The 18,540-nt window shown below is 54.0% G+C and overlaps 5 protein-coding genes across 7 annotated transcripts; 2 read left to right on the top strand and 3 right to left on the bottom strand.

Moving 5' to 3' along the window:
- Nucleotides 1-3,108: 3,108 nt before the first annotated feature.
- LOC122152584 (claw keratin-like) lies at nucleotides 3,109-4,388 on the bottom strand. 3 transcript variants are annotated; one of them, XM_042785249.1, is made up of 2 exons: nucleotides 4,100-4,388; nucleotides 3,109-3,236 (listed from the first exon to the last, which is right to left on the bottom strand). In XM_042785249.1, the coding sequence occupies exons 1-2, from the start codon at nucleotides 4,386-4,388 to the stop codon at nucleotides 3,109-3,111; spliced, it is 417 nt and encodes a 138-aa protein (XP_042641183.1). The 3 variants fall into 3 exon arrangements, with proteins under 3 accessions (XP_042641183.1, XP_042641182.1, XP_042641184.1); XM_042785248.1 differs by having other exon boundaries at nucleotides 3,109-3,202; nucleotides 4,066-4,388; XM_042785250.1 differs by having other exon boundaries at nucleotides 3,109-3,182; nucleotides 4,049-4,388.
- Nucleotides 4,389-6,030: 1,642 nt separating this feature from the next.
- On the top strand, nucleotides 6,031-6,411 carry LOC122152531 (claw keratin-like). Its single transcript, XM_042784914.1, has one exon. It carries the CDS (start codon nucleotides 6,031-6,033, stop codon nucleotides 6,409-6,411), a length of 381 nt encoding a protein of 126 aa, XP_042640848.1.
- A 2,453-nt stretch (nucleotides 6,412-8,864) lies between these two features.
- Nucleotides 8,865-9,272, bottom strand: LOC122152530 (claw keratin-like). Its single transcript, XM_042784913.1, has one exon. The coding sequence runs from the start codon at nucleotides 9,270-9,272 to the stop codon at nucleotides 8,865-8,867; it is 408 nt and encodes a 135-aa protein (XP_042640847.1).
- A 1,854-nt stretch (nucleotides 9,273-11,126) lies between these two features.
- LOC122152529 (claw keratin-like) lies at nucleotides 11,127-12,013 on the top strand. The gene is made up of 2 exons (XM_042784912.1): nucleotides 11,127-11,143; nucleotides 11,247-12,013. The coding sequence occupies exon 2, from the start codon at nucleotides 11,268-11,270 to the stop codon at nucleotides 11,691-11,693; it is 426 nt and encodes a 141-aa protein (XP_042640846.1). The 5' UTR covers nucleotides 11,127-11,143; nucleotides 11,247-11,267; the 3' UTR covers nucleotides 11,694-12,013.
- A 4,282-nt stretch (nucleotides 12,014-16,295) lies between these two features.
- Nucleotides 16,296-16,898, bottom strand: LOC122152528 (claw keratin-like). The gene is made up of 2 exons (XM_042784911.1): nucleotides 16,882-16,898; nucleotides 16,296-16,778 (listed from the first exon to the last, which is right to left on the bottom strand). The coding sequence occupies exon 2, from the start codon at nucleotides 16,755-16,757 to the stop codon at nucleotides 16,296-16,298; it is 462 nt and encodes a 153-aa protein (XP_042640845.1). The 5' UTR covers nucleotides 16,758-16,778; nucleotides 16,882-16,898.
- Nucleotides 16,899-18,540: the final 1,642 nt, after the last annotated feature.

The raw sequence follows: 18,540 nt of genomic DNA on the forward strand, positions 1-18,540 counted from the left end.
GATGCCTCGTACATGGTTGGGGCCCAATTCTGCTTTCCTCCTGTCCCGCTTTACCATCCCTTCAAGACTCATTGCCCCTCAGTGACAGAGACCTGCACTGGGTGCCTGCTCCTGCAGCACAGCTGATGCTCGTTGTACCCTCCTCACTGCCAGGAAGCAGGGGAAGGCCCTGGCCAGGGCCCTGTTCTTCTCCCAGCTCCCTCCACCCTCTAAGACTGCAATAAAAGCTGTGCATTACATCACAGTGTCGAACCATGGTTTTTCCTCAGCCTTCCTGATTCTTTCCCACTTCCCCCAAACCTCAGGATGTGTCGGTCTGGGCTGCTTGTGTCTCCTACGGTCATGCCCTTGGAGCATTTGAGCAGTTTGCTCAATGTGTTACAAGGGACAATGGCAATCCCAGCTGGGTCTTGCAGAGCTCGTGCCACTGAGCTTCCTCTGGTCTCCCACTAGGAATGAACACAACGTGTTCCCAAAGACCCTGCCAAATCGGTGAAAGTGCCATTGGTGTCTAGCAGAAGCTCTTCCAAATCCTCTGCAAAAACCGCATGTCAGCGACTACCCCCTTTCAATGGCTTGTTAACAGTCACATTTGGATCTCCCAGGAAATGGAGAGATGACCACTTCATGTACAGGGCTGCTGGCCATGCCCCTGTGCCCAGCTGGAGGTGGGGGCCACTGCAAAAGGGTGAGATAGACACAGTCAGGTCTTCCAAGGTTTCCTTTCAGAGCCATGAAATGGCCACGGTTACTCAGTCACACAAAGCACGATGCTCTTTGAGCAGGAGGTTGGCGTGCTTACCCTCCTGAGCTCCCTCCCTTTTCCAATATCTTCTGCTCTTGTGATCCCAGCATGACAAGGTGGTTTTGTACAGAGACAGCTCCGGGCAGAGCCATCAGGAAGGGCAGGGTGGCAGCACGCTGGTCACTGTTGGGGAGCTGAAGAAAGGATGTCTCACCCGCAACTGTGAACACAGTGCAAGGTAAAAAAAAAGGCAGCAACATTGCAAGAGCAGGACTTCTTGTTTTCGACTGCCTGAACAGAAGCTTGCATGTCTATTCTTCCACTCGAGGATGTTTCAGTCTCTGCCCATCCTCGTGTTTGACCAGGGCCCCCTGAACTGACTCTTGGCCATCCTCCAGTTCCTGGCTCATGTGGTGTCCCCTGTGTGTTTGCTGAGGGCATGGCGGTGGAAATTAATTTTCCTCCTAGTTAATGGTACAGTGCTGTGTTTTGTATGTTTTATGAGAATTATGTTAACTCACTGATGTTTTAGTTGTGGCTAAGTAGTGGTTATCCTCTGTTAAGTTATTTTTTCAGTTTCCCAAGATCTGACAGCATCGGGTGTGCAAGAAGCTGGGAGGGACGAAGGATTGAGATAACAACAGGTTGATTTGTGTGCTCTTCTGAATTTGTTAAAATGTCAACTGCTTATCCTGCTATAATGTCAATTGAATGGTTCCTGGAATCATGGTCTTTCTTGTTACAGTTGTGTTATATGTCACCTTACTTACCTGGCAGCGGGTGCCGCCCTGCCGTCTCACCACAGGATACAGGGGGGTCTCTGCTCCGGCACACCTCCCCCTTCCTTTCTTCCTCCGTTCCTCCACTGACCTTGGTGTTCATGCAGCTGCAGCAACTCTTCCTCACAAGTCCCACTGCCCGTCACCACGTCCCTTCTTAAATACGTTATCGCGGAGGCGTAGCCGATTGGCTCGATTTCCCAAACAGAAGTGGAGCTGACGTGGAGCTGGGGGAGCTTCGAGAAGCTTCTCACAGGGGGCTGCCCCAATAGCCCCGTCCCCTGCCACCAAAAAACTCCACCACTCACTCAACACAAGACATAGCATGACCAGGGCATCTAACCCAAAGCAGCTAAGGGGATATTCTATAGAAGACAACATCATGCTCACTACATAATCTGGTGGAAATGGATGGGGAGAGGCAGTTGCTGCTAGAACATTGGACAGTGGTTGGCGAGCAAGTACATTGTACGTCACTGGATTTTCTTGGGTTTTATTTCTTCCTCTTTTTGTTATATTCTCTAATATTCTATGAATGATTATTATTATATTTTTATTATTATTATATTATATAATAATTATTAATATGTTATTATCCCAACCCAAGAGCTTTATTAGATTTCTTCTTCTCCCTGTCCCACATGAGAGAGGAGGAATGCATAAGTGGCAACATTCTGTTTAGTTCCTTCCTGTTGTTAAACCACACAGCATGATGGAGGAATAGCAGGAGGATGAGGTGGTGCAGGGGTGAAAGAATTTGGAGGGGATGATGTCATGGCAGTGAGGAGGTCCTGGGGGGGAGCTCATCCTCTCCTTTCTCGACCCATGGCATCCCAAGGAGCTCTGACCTGAGCCTTTGCCGTTGTGGTGGCTCCATTAGCACCCCAATCCCCACAGCCCTGGGGAAGAGGCAGCCCATGCAGAATGGCCAGAGTGGGAGGAATACTCCCTGTGGGGCCCAACAGTTCTTCTTGTGTTCAGAGGGCAGGAGGTCAAAGTGGGGAGAAGACGGGGAGGGCAAAAAGCAAGAAGCTGTTGCTGAAGGAGGTGAGAACGGCCCCAAGTGCAGGTAACTGTGTGGTGGAGGGACGTGCTGCCAAGGGCGAGCAGGAGGAAGCCAGGCAGCTCCCGCAGGTGCCCCTGATGAGGCCCTGGGTGGGATCTGGCTGTGATAACCCAGACACAAGGCTGCCACTCGGGATATTGGGTATGTGGGAAGGATGAAGAAAAAACATGGATCAACAGTGTAATGCAACACAGCTTTTATTGCGGTTCAAGGGGAGGAGGGAGATGGGAGAAGAGCAGGGCCCTGGCCAAGGGCAGCCCACATCTCCTGACTGCAGGCAGAGTGAGTGTGAGCATCAGCCGTGCCGCAGGATCGGGCACCCAGCATGGGGCTGCGTCGTCAGTTGGCAGCAAGTCCTGAAGTGAAGCTCAAGGGTGACAGGAGGAAGGCAGAGTGTGGCCACGAGCAGGCACGAGGCATCCAAGCTCTGGAGCCCAGCAATGCCAAAGAGATGTCCTTCTGTGGGGCGTCGTGTCTGGGAAGATCACCTTGGTATTTGGGTGGAGCAGGTATGGAATTTAGCAGGGTGAGCAGTTGCCGTTGAGGTATCTGTGTCTTCGGGCCCAGCCGCCAGATCCACAAACCCCACAGCCTCCATAGCCACCCCAGCCCGCATAGCCCCCATGGTTTCCATAACTACCATTGCCTCCAAAAATTGAAGACATTGTATGTTTTTTGTTTGAGAAAAGGATCACGAAGGAACAAATTTATTAACTATTTTTTTTTCTGCCTTTAAATGCTGTTCCTTAGTATGGGGCTAAGTTTTAACAGTTTGTAGCTGTTGTGTCTACAGCACAAGGGTGTCTATCACAAGGTCTTGAAACTCTCACAAACCCTGTGCACTATCCCACATGCCATCTGATATTTAACGGTGGATCTTGAACTTCATTATCAACATATACCTGGCCAACATGGAAAATCAGAAGAGCAAACTCAAACAAACCAACCCAAAACCAAGTTTTCGGTGCAATGCGGATTCTTTAATGTAGATGGAAAATGCAACAGGCAGCAACAGCGGGAAACAAAACGACACAGAAACAATGGTTTGGAAACACAAAAATCGTAAGGCTGCAGCAAGGCACAACCCTGGGCTCCACTCTAGAGATTTTCCCTTCTGGTTGCAGGTCGGGAGTCTCAGAGCCGGGCAGAGCTGGGGAGACCCTCACCCAAGGAGGAGTACAGCTTTGTTCTATTGCGGGTAGACAGGAGCTTTTGGAGGCAGTGCTGGAAACCCTAAAGCAGCCACGTGAAGATCTGCAAGGTTACTCTGTGCAAATAAGCAAGGACTGTAAAGTTCAAGTAGCTGCTTTGCCACAGCCTAAAGAGTGGCTGAAAGCTTTACCCTGCATCTGGTGGTAGAAGACAAGACGGCTACTTGCGGAGACCGAGGGCAGAGGCAGCACTGCACTCCATGGATGTTTGGGGTTTAGCAGACCCCACAGTTGCCTCGGCCCCAGCCACCGTACCCATAACAGCCATAACCCCCGTGGCCTCCGTAGCCACCCCAGCCCCCATGGCCTCCATAGCCACCCCAGCCTCCATAGCCTCCAAAGCCTCCACGGCCTCCAAAACTGCCGCCAAAGCCCGACCCAATGACGGGGGCTCCTGCTGAGCCAACGGTGCTGTGCTGCGGGAAGGAGCTGAGGATGGGCCCGGGGAAGGTGACTACCGAAGCCGGGGGCTGGATCACCACCGTGGAGTCGGGGCACTGCCGCACGCAGGGCTCGTTGCAGGTGTCAGCCAGAGGGGCCGGAGCGGCCACCCCACAGGACGTGTTGCACAGGCTGGAGCACGACATCTTTCAGGCAGGCAAGGAGTCCTGGAAAAGGCACCAGGGATTAGGCCAGGGTGTGTGTGGGGAAGGGGCTGTATCGAGGGGGTCAGGGAGAGATCCCCAAGAGGCTTCCGAGAGCTGGACTTACCCGGTTGATCAGGAGAGTCAAGCAGGGGAAGATGGATAGAGGGCTGCAGAGCCCTCAGCTCTTTTATACCTGTCCCACAGTGCCTGGGGCATCGGCCAAGGGGGAGGTGCAGAAACCCCAGGAAATCATGGAAGGACGCGGACAAGCTTCATGACACAGATTGTGATGCGGGATAATTACATACCTACTCATTGGGTACATTGGCTTGCAAACGCATCCTCGATAGAAAAGGGGTGAGGGAGGGTCAGACCATGACACGGCATTACATGAAAGAGAAGGCAGTGCTGTAGTTGACCTGTTTTCACCAATAAACCCCAGTCTGTCGTTAATCTCTCACTTTCCTGCCATGGAGGAATCCTGGGCATCTTGCAGAAGATTGCTGTGCCCAACCACGCCGCACTCAGCAGCAGCCCATCCACGTGCCCAGGACCAGCAGTGCCCAGCATGCCTGTGCCTGTGGGGAGTGTGGCCACGTGCGGCCTGGTTCCCTGTGAGTGCTTGGGCAGTATCTCCTGGCACAGTCCTCAGTGCCCAGCTGAGTCACGCAGCCCCTGCAAAGAGGGCTTGGGGAGGATCATGCTCACAGACATGTGGCCAAGGAAGCTGAGAGTGTCCTGGTACCCTTCCTGCACTTCAGCAGTCCCTGAACGTCACCCCTCAGACATGACCATGGCACCTGATCTCACTGCTCCCCGCCCATGTATGCACTGATCCCCTGCTCGTATGGCTCTTCACCCCACAATGCAAAGGCTGCCCCTGCTCCTTACATGGCAGTTAATCCGCACAACCCCAATACACCCTGTCAAGTACGGGCATGGAGGTGGCCAAGGCTTAGAGATGCTCTTGACCTCTTGCACCGAAATGCCTCCAGCCCTCACAGGCACAGGGAGACGGTGAGCATTTGGGAGTCACCCTGAGTGCGTCGAATGGCTTCTCCCTTTGCCCAACACCGCGGTGCCTCTGTTTACCAGCTTGTAAAAGAGAGGTAATGACAGGCGTGATGGCTGCAGAGTGCAAAGCGCTTCTGAAAGATGCTCAGGATATTGGCACGTGAACAAACAGGGGGGATTAGGGAGAGATTGGGTATTACTGGCACAGCCTGGTCAGCTGATCAGCAGAACTCTGTCTTTCATGTAATGGTATGTCATAGGCCATGCCTCCCAGCACCTCTATCCTCTCCATGGTGCGTTTGCATGTCAATGGCCCCAGTGAAGAAGCATCTAAATTTTTTACATCATAAATTGTGTCATGAAGCTTGTCCACTTGCTTTTCCTGAGGTTTTTTGCACCGCCCCCTTGGATGATGCCCCAGGCACTGTGGGACAGGTATAAAAGAGCTGAGGGCTCTGCAGCTCTCTATCCATCTTCCCCTGCTTGACTCTCCTGATCAACCGGGTAAGTCCAGCTCTCAGAAGCCTCTTGGGGATCTCTCCCTGACCCCCTCGATACAGCCCCTTCCCCACACACACCCTGGCCTAATCCCTGGTGCCTTTTCCAGGACTCCTTGCCTGCCTGAAAGATGTCGTGCTCCAGCCTGTGCAACACGTCCTGTGGGGTGGCCGCTCCGGCCCCTCTGGCTGACACCTGCAACGAGCCCTGCGTGCGGCAGTGCCCCGACTCCACGGTGGTGATCCAGCCCCCGGCCTCAGTGGTCACCTTCCCCGGGCCCATCCTCAGCTCCTTCCCGCAGCACAGCAGCGTTGGCTCGGCAGGAGCCCCCGTCATCGCATCGGGCTTTGGTGGCAGTTTTGGCGGCCGTGGTGGCTCTGGAGGCTATGGGGGCTCTGGAGGCTGGGGTGGCTATGGAAGTTATGGGGGCTTTGGTGGCTTTGGAGGTTGTGGATCTGGCGGCTGGGCCCGAGGCCACAGATACCTCAACGGCAACTGCTCACCCTGCTAAATTCCACGCCTGCTCCACCCACATACCAAGGTGATCTTCCCGGACACGACGCCCCACAGAAGGACATCTCTTTGGCATTGCTGGACTCCAGAGCTTGGATGCCTCGTGCCTGCTCGTGGACACACTCTGCCTTCCTCCTGTCACCCTTGAGCTTCACTTCAGGACTTGCTGCCAACTGACGACGCAGCCCCATGCTGGGTGCCTGCTCCTGCGACATGGCTGATGCTCACACTCACTCTGCCTGCTGCCAGGAGATGTGGGCTGCCCTTGGCCAGGGCCCTGCTCTTCTCCCAACTCCCTCTTCCCCTTGAACTGCAATAAAAGCTGTGTTGCATTACACTGTTGATCCATGTTTTTTCTTCATCCTTCCCACATACCCAGTATCCCGAGTGGCAGCCTTGTGTCTGGGTTATCACAGCCAGATCCCACCCAGGGCCTCATCAGGGGCACCTGCGGGAGCTGCCTGGCTTCCTCCTGCTCGCCCTTGGCAGCACGTCCCTCCACCACACAGTTACCTGCACTTGGGGCCGTTCTCACCTCCTTCAGCAACAGCTTCTTGCTTTTTGCCCTCCCCGTCTTCTCCCCACTTTGGCCTCCTGCCCTCTGAACACAAGAAGAACTGTTGGGCCTCACAGGGAGTTTTCCTCCCACTCTGGCCATTCTGCATGGGCTGCCTCTTCCCCAGGGCTGTGGGGATTGGAGTGATAATGGAGCCACCACAATGGCAAAGGCCCAGGTCAGAGCTCCTTGGGAGGCAGTGGGTCGAGAAAGGAGACGGTGAACACCCCCCTAACACCTCCCCAGATGCCTGATTCCATATCCTCCACAATCCTGCACCCCCAAACCACCTCCTTGTTCTGAAATTCCCCTGTCTTCCACTGCACTTGGGGAAGATTTGGTCCCATGGTGCCCCCACTGCTGTTGCAGAAGCTCATCCCAGCGTTCCTTTTTCCAGCCATCTACTACCTGAGGACACAGCTCTGCGCAGGAATGACAGGGGAGATCCCCACAGCCTGGTGCTGTGGATCAGATTTTGCTGGAACTTTGATGCCTTTCCTTGCTCTCCAGCACACAAAGTAGACCATACTGGCGCTCCCCGCAAAAGCACCCAGCCATAGCAGCCATGACGGGGACATCAGTAGCCTCTTCTACCACTGTGCCCTCAGCAGACACACTAGTTCCACATGAGCCAGGAATTGGAGAATGGCCAAGAGTCAGTTCAGGGGGCCCTGGTCATACACGAGGATGGGCAGAGACTGAAACATCCTCGAGTGGAAGAATAGGCTTGCAAGCTTCTGTTCAGGCAGTCGAAAACAAGAAGTCCTGCTCTTGCAATGTTGCTGCCTTTTTTCCCATACACTGTGTTCACAGTTGCGGGTGAGACATCCTTTCTTCAGCTCCCCAACAGTGACCAGCGTGCTGCCACCCTGCCCTTCCTGATGGCTCTGCCCGGAGCTGTCTCTGTACAAAACCACCTTGTCATGCTGGGATCACAAGAGCAGAAGATATTGGAAAAGGGAGGGAGCTCAGGAGGGTAAGCACGCCAACCTACTGCTCAAAGAGCATTGTGCTTCGTGTGACTGAGTAACCGTGGCCATTTCATGGCTCTGAAAGGAAACCTTGGAAGACCTGACTGTGTCTATCTCACCCTTTTGCAGTGGCCCCCACCTGCAGCTGGGCACAGGGGCATGGCCAGCAGCCCTGTACATGCAGTGGTCATCTCTCCATTTCCTGGGAGACCCAAATGTTACTGTTAACAAGCCATTGAAAGGAGGTAGTCGCTGGCATGTGGTTTTTGCAGAGGATTTGGAAGAGCTTCTGCTAGACACCAATGGCACTTTCACCTATTTGGCAGGGTCTTTGGGAACACATTGTGTTCATTCCTAGTGGGAGACCAGAGGAAGCTCAGTGGCACATGCTCTTGCAGGTCCCAGCTGGGATTGCCATTGTCCCTTGCAACACATTGAGCAAACTGCTCAAATGCTCCAAGGGCATGACCGTAGGAGACACAAGCAGCCCAGACCGACACATCCTGAGGTTTGGGGGAAGTGGGAAAGAATCAGGAAGGCTGAGGAAAAACCATGGTTCGACACTGTGATGTAATGCACAGCTTTTATTGCAGTCTTAGAGGGTGGAGGGAGCTGGGAGAAGAACAGGGCCCTGGCCAGGGCCTTCCCCTGCTTCCTGGCAGTGAGGAGGGTACAACGAGCATCAGCTGTGCTGCAGGAGCAGGCACCCAGTGCAGGTCTCTGTCACTGAGGGGCAATGAGTCTTGAAGGGATGGTAAAGCGGGACAGGAGGAAAGCAGAATTGGGCCCCAACCATGAACGAGACATCCAAGCTCTGGAGCGCAGCAATGCTGAAGGGATGTCCTTTCACGGATCGTTATGTCAGGATGTGATAGGGCCTTTTACTGAGACCTCCCTCTTCTGCACTCAGACCAAATTTGGAGCTTAGCAGGAACCGCAGTTGCCACTGAGGTACCTGCTCCCTCGGCGCCATCCTCCGTATCCACAACCCCCATAGCCTCCGTTGGCCCAGTAACCTCCGTAGCCTCCCCAGCCACCATAGCCTCCATAGCCTCCATAGCCCCCATAGCCTCCATAGCCACCCCAGCCACCACGGCCGCCAAAACTGCCACCAAATCCCGACGCAATGACGGGGGCTCCCGCCGAGCCAACAACACTCTGCTGTGGGAAGGAGCTGAGGATGGGCCCGGGGAAGGTGACCACCGAGGCCGGGGGCTGGATCACCACCGTGGAGTCGGGGCACTGCCGCACGCAGGGCTCGTTGCAGGTGTCAGCCAGAGGGGCTGGGGCAGCCACCCCACAGGACGTGTTGCACAGGCTGGTGCACGACATCTTTTGGTTTGGTAAGGCTGCAAGACAAGACAGAGCTACAGCTCAGTGCAAGGCCTGACCCCAAATCCCTCCTGGCTCTCTTGCACTTCAGATCTGTGTTCTGAGACATGCTTGGGAACATCTGAGGCAGTCAGAGCAAAAAAACTTTCCAAGTGTTGAAATACTGGGTGGACTCCTTCTTCCCCTCATGCTCCTGGTTCTCATTCACCCACGGGAGTGAGGAAAAACTCCCTCATCCATGGCAGGTGGAAAACCACCGTTGTCCCAAAAAACTTCAATCCCTTGGCATACTCATGGCATCGTACCTACAAGTTTAAATTTCCATCCTTTCCATGACTCTCAAAAAGCACTGTCACATCCTAACTCTGCACTATAAAACCGTGGTGGAGCAGACAGCAAGAGAGGTCATAAGAAAGCCACTGGTGAGGAAGGAAAGAGCAAGGTAAGGTTTGGACTTACCACAGTGATCAGGAGAGTCAAGCGGAGGAAGATGGATAGAGGGCTGCAAAGCCCTCAGCTCTTTTATACTTTTCCCAGGCTGCCCGGGGCACCAACCAAAGTGGCAGTTGCAAACATCCCAGGTAATTATGAATTCAAGCTGACAAGATGCATGTCACTGATAGAGATGGGAGACAATTATATGCATCCTCCATGGGGACGTTGGTGCACAAACGCGCCCTGAAAAAGAAAGAGCTGTAGGGAGGGATTGTCTGTGACACGTCAGTACATGAAAGACCAGGCGACGTTGTAGCTGAACTCGCAGCACCAATAAACCCCAATCTGTCCCTAATCCCTCGCTTTGCTTACGTGGAGGAATCCTGGGCATCTTGCAGAAGATTGCTGTGCCCAACCACGCCGCACTCAGCAGCAGCCCAGCCACGTGCCCAGGGCCAGCAGTGCCCAACACGCCTGTGCCTGTGGGGAGCGTGGCCACGTGCGGCCTGGTTCCCTGTGGGTGCTTGGGCAGCATCTCCCGGCACAGTCCTCAGTGCCCAGCTGAGTCACGCAGCCCCTGCAAAGAGGGCTTGGGGAGGATCGTGCTCACAGACATGAGGCTGCGGGGACCTGGCAGTGACCGGGTCCAGTTGCTGCCCCTCTGCTTCTCCATATACGTCCCCCATCTCAGAGAACTCCCCTGCTCTATCTCACTGTTGTGCCCATCACGTCTCTACCAGCTCCCTGGGCATTTCTGGTTTTGCCATGCCTGGGACCTGTCTCCTCTACTCTTTACATGGGCGTCATGGGAAACCTGAACCTAAAAGTCTGAATGTCTTCCAGACCCTTAGAGGTGGGCAACGAATAGAGATATCTGTGGACCCCAGGCCCATGATATGCACAGCTGTTGCTGGCATTTGGAGGTGGTGTGTGTTTGGAAGTCACCCTGAGCGTGTGGAATGGCTTCTCCCTTTGCCAACATCCCAGGGCATTTGTTTACCAGCCTGTAAAAGAGAGGGAATGACAGGCGCGATGGCTGCACCCAGGATTGAAAAGCAATTCTGCAAGATGTCCAGGATTCTTCTACAAAGACAAACTGTGGGAGATCAGGGAGAGATTGGGGTTTATTGATGCTGTGAGGTCAGCTATAGCAGTGCCTGATCTTCCACATAATGGCATGACATGTTCTGTCCCTCCCATCACTCGTGCCTTCTCTAAGATGTGTTTCCTCACCCATGTATCAAATGAGTAGGTATGTAATTGTCTCACATCACAATCTGTGTCATAAAGTTTGTCGGTGTCCTTTCATACTTTCCTGGGGTTTCTGCACCGCCCACTTGGCCGATGTCCCAGGCACTGTGGGACAGGTATAAAAGAGCTGAGGGCTCTGCAGCTCTCTATCCATCTTCCCCTGCTTGACTCTCCTGATCAACCGGGTAAGTCCAGCTCTCAGAAGCCTCTTGGGGATCTCTCCCTGACCCCCTCGATACAGCCCCTTCCCCGCACACACCCTGGCCTAATCCCTGGTGCCTTTTCCAGGACTCCTTGCCTGCCTGAAAGATGTCGTGCACCAGCCTGTGCAACACGTCCTGTGGGGCGGCTGCCCCGGCCCCTCTGGCTGACACCTGCAACGAGCCCTGCGTGCGGCAGTGCCCCGACTCCACGGTGGTGATCCAGCCCCCGGCCTCGGTGGTCACCTTCCCCGGGCCCATCCTCAGCTCCTTCCCGCAGCACAGCACCGTTGGCTCAGCAGGAGCCCCCGTCATAGGGTCGGGCTTTGGCGGCAGTTTTGGAGGCCGTGGTGGCTGGGGTGGCTATGGAGGCTATGGAGGCTATGGGGGCTATGGAGGCTATGGTGGCTGGGGTGGCTATGGAGGCTGGGGTGGCTATGGAGGGTATGGGAACTGGGGTGGCTATGGGGGTTGTGGATACGGTGGCTGGGCCCGAGGCCACAGATACATCAATGGCAACTGCTCACCCTGCTAAACTCCACGCCTACTCCGGCCACACATCAAGGTGATCTTCCCGGACACGACGCCCCACAGAAGGACATCTCTTTGGCATTGCTGGGCTCCAGAGCTTGGATGCCTCGTGCCTGCTCGTGGACACACTCTGCCTTCCTCCTGTCACCCTTGAGCTTCACTTCAGGACTTGCTGCCAACTGACGATGCAGCCCCATGCTGGGTGCCTGCTCCTGCGGCACGGCTGATGCTCACACTCACTCTGCCTGCTGCCAGGAGATGTGGGCTGCCCTTGGCCAGGGCCCTGCTCTTCTCCCAACTCCTTCCTCCCCTTGAATCGCAATAAAAGCTGTGTTGCATTACAATGTTGACCTATGGTTTTTCTACATCCAGCATAGAATCATAATATCATAGAAACTTCGAGTCACATAATGTTTTGGTTTGGAAGGTTCCTTAATGTTCTTATGATTCCAACCTTCTTGGTGTTAGCGGGCATACCATCCACTAGGCCAGGCTACTTAAGGTTTGTTTCAACCTGGTGTTGAACACTTCCAGGAAGCCTGCATTCACAGCTTCTCTGGGCAATCTGTTCCAGTTCCTCACCACCCTCACAGAAAATAATTTTTTCCTTATATCTAATCCAAATCTACTCTCTTTCAGTTTAAAACAGGTGCCCCTCATCCTATACCCACACCCCCTGATAAAGGGTCACTCCCCACCTTTCCTTTATCGGATTTAATTACTGGAAGGTCTCCCTGGAGCCTTCTGTTCTCCTGGCTGAACACTCCCAACTGTCTTAGCCTGACCCATAGGGGACTTTTTCCAGCCCCCCGAGCATCTTTGCCTCCTCTGGCCCTGTTTGAGCAGGTCTGTGTCCTTCTGATGTTGGGGGCCCCAGAGCTGTACCCAGCACTGCAGGACGGTCTCCCTGCCGTGGAGCAGAGGAGGAGAATCCCTTCCCTTGACCTGCTGGCCCCACGTCTTTGATGCATCCCAGGCTGCAGTTGTCTTTCTGAGCTGCGAGCACACATTGCTTGCTCATTGTCAAGTTTTTCATCCACTAATACCCACAAGTCCTTCTCCTCAGATCTGTTCTCCATCAACTCCTCAGCCAGCCTGGATCAGAGGTTGGGAGTGTTCCCATCCATGGGGAGCACCTGACACTTGGTCGTGTTAAATTTCATGAGATTTACACAGGCTCACCTCTTGAGCCTGTCCAAGTCCCTCTGGATGGCGTCCCTTCCCTCCAGCATGTCACTGCATGACACAGATCGATTTCCCCTTGGAAGTTACTGAGGATGTAAATTTGTTGAGGGACACCTGGCCACAGATAAGGATAGATAGAGACAAGCATCCTTAAAGACGTGAGAAGACATCTTTTCTTCAGCTCTCCAGCCGTGACCAGTGTGCTCCCACATTACTGTTCCTGATGGCTCTGCCCAGAGCTGTCTCTGTGCAAGACCAACTTGTCATGCTGGGATCACAAGATCAGAAAATACACGGGAAGGGAGGGAGCTCAGGAGGGTAAGCACTCCAACCTCCTGCTAAAAGAGCATTGTGCTTCATGTGACTGAGTAACCGTGGCCATTTCATGGCTCTGAAAGGAAACCTTGGAAGACCTGACTGTGTCTATCTCACCCTTTTGCAGTGGCCCCCACCTCCAGCTGGGCACAGGGGCATGGCCAGCAGCCCTGTACATGAAGGGGTCATCTCTCCCTTTCCACAGAGCTCCAAATGTGACTGTTAACAAGCCAAAGAAATTGCTTGTTAAGCTTGTTAAGCAAAGACCTGGCATGTTAATTTTGAAAAAGGTTTGGAAGAGTGATGGTTCATCCATGGCCTTTTCCAGAGCCATTCTTCATCCGTGACTGGACCAAGTGAGGGGCTTAGCAGGAACTACAGTTGCCTATGAGGTACCTTTTGCCTCGGCCACAACCACCATATCCACAACCACCATGGCCTCCATGGCCACCTCAGGGACCACTGCATCCAGAGGACCCCAGCCACCATAGCTATAACCTCCAAAACCGCCTTGGTCTCCAAATTGCCACCATATTCCCACGCAATGCCAGGGGCTCCTGCCAAGCGCACGGTGCTGTGCTGTGTAGTTTTGTTACTTGTGAGTGTCTGAGACATTCCTCGCCTCGGAGGGCCTCCTCTCCCCGCTCCCCCTCACGTCCTTTATCTTTGCCAAGTCTCATCTCTCGCTATTGTTTATGCTTCCCTTAGGTGGCTTCTCTCAGTCCTTGTTTCCAGGAGTTACAAGTCATCTCCTACACCATCCTGCAGTGCCCCAGCACTAGGGCCACCCCCGTGCCACCGATGAGGTCCTCAGTGTTGCCTTTGTTCCTGGCCACACTGCGTGCACTGTCCTACCAGTTTGATGCTGGTGCCAGCAATAGATGCCCAGAGCCTGGAAATGGGTCACGGGTCAGCAGGAGAGCACCTGAAGAGCAGCACAAAGGAATTCCAGTCAGTAAGGCAGCTTCCTCGGGGGTCCAGCTTAAATACCTCTTTGCAAATGCATATAGGATGGGGAATAAACAAGAGGAGCTAGAGACGTGCGTACATCTGCAGGGCGACAATCTTATTGGCATCACAGAGACATGGTGGGATGACTCTTATGACTGGAGTGTTGCAATGGAACGGCACAGGCTCTTTAGGAAGCGCAGGCTGTGGGGATGAAGAGCAGGTCTGAGACCATCTAAGGAACCTGAAGGTGCACAACTCGATGGCACCTGATAAGATGCATCTGTGGAAAACTGAGGGAACTGGCAGAGAAAGTGGCTAGGCCACAATCCATCATATTAGGGAAGTCGTGGCAGCCCGGTGAAGGTCCTGACAGACTGACACGAAAAGGGGAAAAATAACCCCCATTTTTACAAAGGGAAAAAAAGAAGACCCAGGAAGACAGGCCAGTCAGTCTCACCTCTATAGCCGGCAAGATGATGGAGTGGATCCTCCTAGAAACTGTGCTAGGACGCATGGAAAATGAGGAGGTGATTGGTGACTGTCAGCATGGCTTCACTAAGGGCAAGTTGTACCAGACAAACTTAGTGGCCTTCTATGACAGGGTTACAGAGGTAGCGGATAAGGGAAAAGCAACTGATGTCATCTACCTGGATGTGTGCGAAGCATTTGATACCGTGCCACAGGACATTCTTGTCTCTACATTGGGCAGATATGGATTTGAGGGATGAACCACTCACTGGATAAGCAATTGGCTGGAGGGTCACACTCCAAGAGTTCCGGTCAGCGGCTCGATGTCTGAGTGGAGAGCAGTGACGAGTGGCATTCCTCGGGGGTCGGTGTTGGGACTGGTGCTGCTTAATGTCTTTGTGGGCGACATGGTCAGTGGGATGGAGTGCACCCTCGGCAAGTTAACCGATGACACCAACCTGTGTGGTGCGGTGACACGCTGGTGGGCAGGGATGCCATCCAGAGGGACCTGTCCAGGCTGGAGAGGTGGGCCTGGGCAAACATCTAGTGTTCAACAAGGCCAAGTGTAAGGTCTTGCACATGGGTTGAGGCAATCCCATGCACAATTCCAAGCTGGGCAATGAGTGGGTTGAGAGCAGCGCTGCAGAGATGGACTCGCAGGTATCAGTGGATGGAAAACTGCCTCTGAGCCAGCAATGTGAGCTCACGACCCAGAAAGTCAGCCATGCCCTGGGCTGCATCAAGAGAAATGTGGGCAGCGGGTTGATGGAGGGGATTCTTCCCCTCTACTCCGCTCCGGGGAGAACTCCCTGCAGTACTGTGTCCAGGTCTGGTTCCTCAACATCAGAAGGACGTGGACCTGCTTGAGTGGGGCCAGAGGAGGTCACAAAGATGATCAGGGTGATACAGCATCTCCCCAGTGAGGCCAGGCTGAAAGAGTTGTGGTTATTCGGCCAGGAGAACAGAAGGTTCTGGGAAGACCTTATAGCAACCTTCCAGTACATAGAGGGGCTACAGAAAAGGTGGGGAAGCTACTCTTTCTCAGGGGGTGTGGGGATAGAACGAGGGTTAATGGATTTAAAGTGAAAGAGTTTGGATTTAGATTAGATATCGGGAAGAAATTTTTTTCTGTGAGGGTGGTGAGACACTGGACCAGGTTGCCCAGAGAAGCTGTGTCTTACCCCTCCAAGGAAGGGATTAAGATCAAATGGGACGGGGATTTGAGCAACATGGTCAAGTGGAAGGTGTCCATGACCATGGGATCTTAAGGTCCCTTCCAACTTAAACCATTCTGTAATTCTATGCTACTATGATTCCATGAAGGATGAAGAAAAAACATGAGACAACATTGCGATGCAACACAGCTTTTATTGCGGTTCAAGGGGAGGAAGGAGTTGGGAGAAGAGCAGGGCCCTGGCCAAGGGCAGCCTACATCTCCTGGCAGCAGGCAGAGTGAGTGTGAGCATCAGCCGTGCCGCAGGAGCAGGCACCCAGCATGGGGCTGCATCGTCTGTTGGCAGCAAGTCCTGAAGTGAAGCTCAAGGGTGACAGGAGGAAGGCAAGTGTGTCCACGAGCAGGCACGAGGCACCCAAGCTCTGGAGCCCAGCAATGCCAAAGAGATGTCCTTCTGTGGGGCGTCATGTCCGGGAAGATCACCTCGGTGTGTGGCGGGAGCAGGTGAGGAGTTTAGCAGGGTGAGCAGTTGCCGTTGAGGTATCTGTGGCCTCGGGCCCAGCCACCGTATCCACAGCCCCCATAGCCACCCCAGCCTCCATAACCTCCGTAGCCTCCCCAGCCCCCACAGCCTCCATAGCCACCCCAGCCTCCATACCCTCCATAGCCACCCCAGCCCCCATAGCCTCCATAGCCCCCATAGCCTCCATAGCCACCATAACCACCCCAGCCACCACGGCCTCCAAAACTGCCGCCAAAGCCCGACCCTATGACGGGGGCTCCTGCTGAGCCAACGGTGCTGTGCTGCGGGAAGGAGCTGAGGATGGGCCCGGGGAAGGTGACCACCGAGGCCGGGGGCTGGATCACCACCGTGGAGTCGGGGCACTGCCGCACGCAGGGCTCGTTGCAGGTGTCAGCCAGAGGGGCCGGGGCAGCCGCCCCACAGGACGTGTTGCACAGGCTGGTGCACGACATCTTTCAGGCAGGCAAGGAGTCCTGGAAAAGGCACCAGGGATTAGGCCAGGGTGTGTGTGGGGAAGGGGCTGTATCAAGGCGGTCAGGGAGAGATCCCCAAGAGGATTCCGAGAGTTGGACTTACCCGGTTGATCAGGAGAGTCAAGCAGAGGAAGATGGATAGAGGGCTGCAGAGCCCTCAGTTCTTTTATACCTGTCCCACAGTGCCTGGGGCATCGGCCAAGGGGGAGGTGCAGAAACCCCAGGAAATTATGAAAGTACGCGAACAAACTTTATGACACAGATTGTGATGTGAGACAATTACATACCTACTCATTTGATACATTCTCCTAGAAATTCATCTAGGAGAGTATAGTGGTGATGGGAGTAGAGATCATAACATGCTATTACATGAAAGATCAGGAACCCCTATAGGTGATCTCGTGGCACCAATAAACCCCAATCTCTCCCTAATCTCCCACAGTTTGTCTTTGTAGAAGAATCCTGGACATCTTGCAGAATTGCTTTTCAATCCTGGGTGCAGCCATCGCGCCTGTCATTCCCTCTCTTTTACAGGCTGGTAAACAAATGCCCTGGGATGTTGGCAAAGGGAGAAGCCATTCCACACGCTCAGGGTGACTTCCAAACACACACCACCTCCAAATGCCAGCAACAGCTGTGCATATCATGGGCCTGGGGTCTACAGATATCTCTATTCGTTGCCCACCTCTAAGGGTCTGGAGGACATTCAAACTTTTAGGTTCAGGTTTCCCATGACGCCCATGCAAAGAGTAGAGGAGACGGGTCCCAGGCATGGCAAAACCAGAAATGCCCAGGGAGCTGGTAGAGACGTGATGGGCACAACAGTGAGATAGAGCAGGGGAGATCTCTGAGATGGGGGACGTATATGGAGAAGCAGAAGGGCAGCAACTGGACCCGGTCACTGCCAGGTCCCCGCAGCCTCATGTCTGTGAGCACGATCCTCCCCAAGCCCTCTTTGCAGGGGCTGCGTGACTCAGCTGGGCACTGAGGACTGTGCCGGGAGATGCTGCCCAAGCACCCACAGGGAACCAGGCCGCACGTGGCCACGCTCCCCACAGGCACAGGCGTGTTGGGCACTGCTGGCCCTGGGCACGTGGCTGGGCTGCTGCTGAGTGCGGCGTGGTTGGGCACAGCAATCTTCTGCAAGATGCCCAGGATTCCTCCACGTAAGCAAAGCGAGGGATTAGGGACAGATTGGGGTTTATTGGTGCTGCGAGTTCAGCTACAACGTCGCCTGGTCTTTCATGTACTGACGTGTCACAGACAATCCCTCCCTACAGCTCTTTCTTTTTCAGGGCGCGTTTGTACACCAACGTCCCCATTGAGGAGGCATATAATTGTCTCCCATCCCTATCAGTGACATGCATCTTGTCAGCTTGAATTCAAAATTACCTGGGATGTTTGCAACTGCCACTTTGGTTGGTGCCCCGGGCAGCCTGGGAAATGTATAAAAGAGCTGAGGGCTTTGCAGCCCTCTGTCCATCTTCCTCCGCTTGACTCTCCTGATCACTGTGGTAAGTCCAAACCTTACCTTGCTCTTTCCTTCCTCACCAGTGGCTTTCTTATGACCTCTCTTGCTGTCTGCTCCACCACGGTTTTATAGTGCAGAGTTAGGATGTGACAGTGCTTTTTGAGAGTCATGGAAAGGATGGAAATTTAAACTTGTAGGTACGATGCCATGAGTATGCCAAGGGATTGAAGTTTTTTGGGACAACGGTGGTTTTCCACCTGCCATGGATGAGGGAGTTTTTCCTCACTCCCG

This window comes from Tyto alba, unplaced genomic scaffold (assembly GCF_018691265.1).
Source record: "Tyto alba isolate M040663 unplaced genomic scaffold, T.alba_DEE_v4.0 Super-Scaffold_8, whole genome shotgun sequence".
NCBI lineage: Eukaryota > Metazoa > Chordata > Aves > Strigiformes > Tytonidae > Tyto > Tyto alba.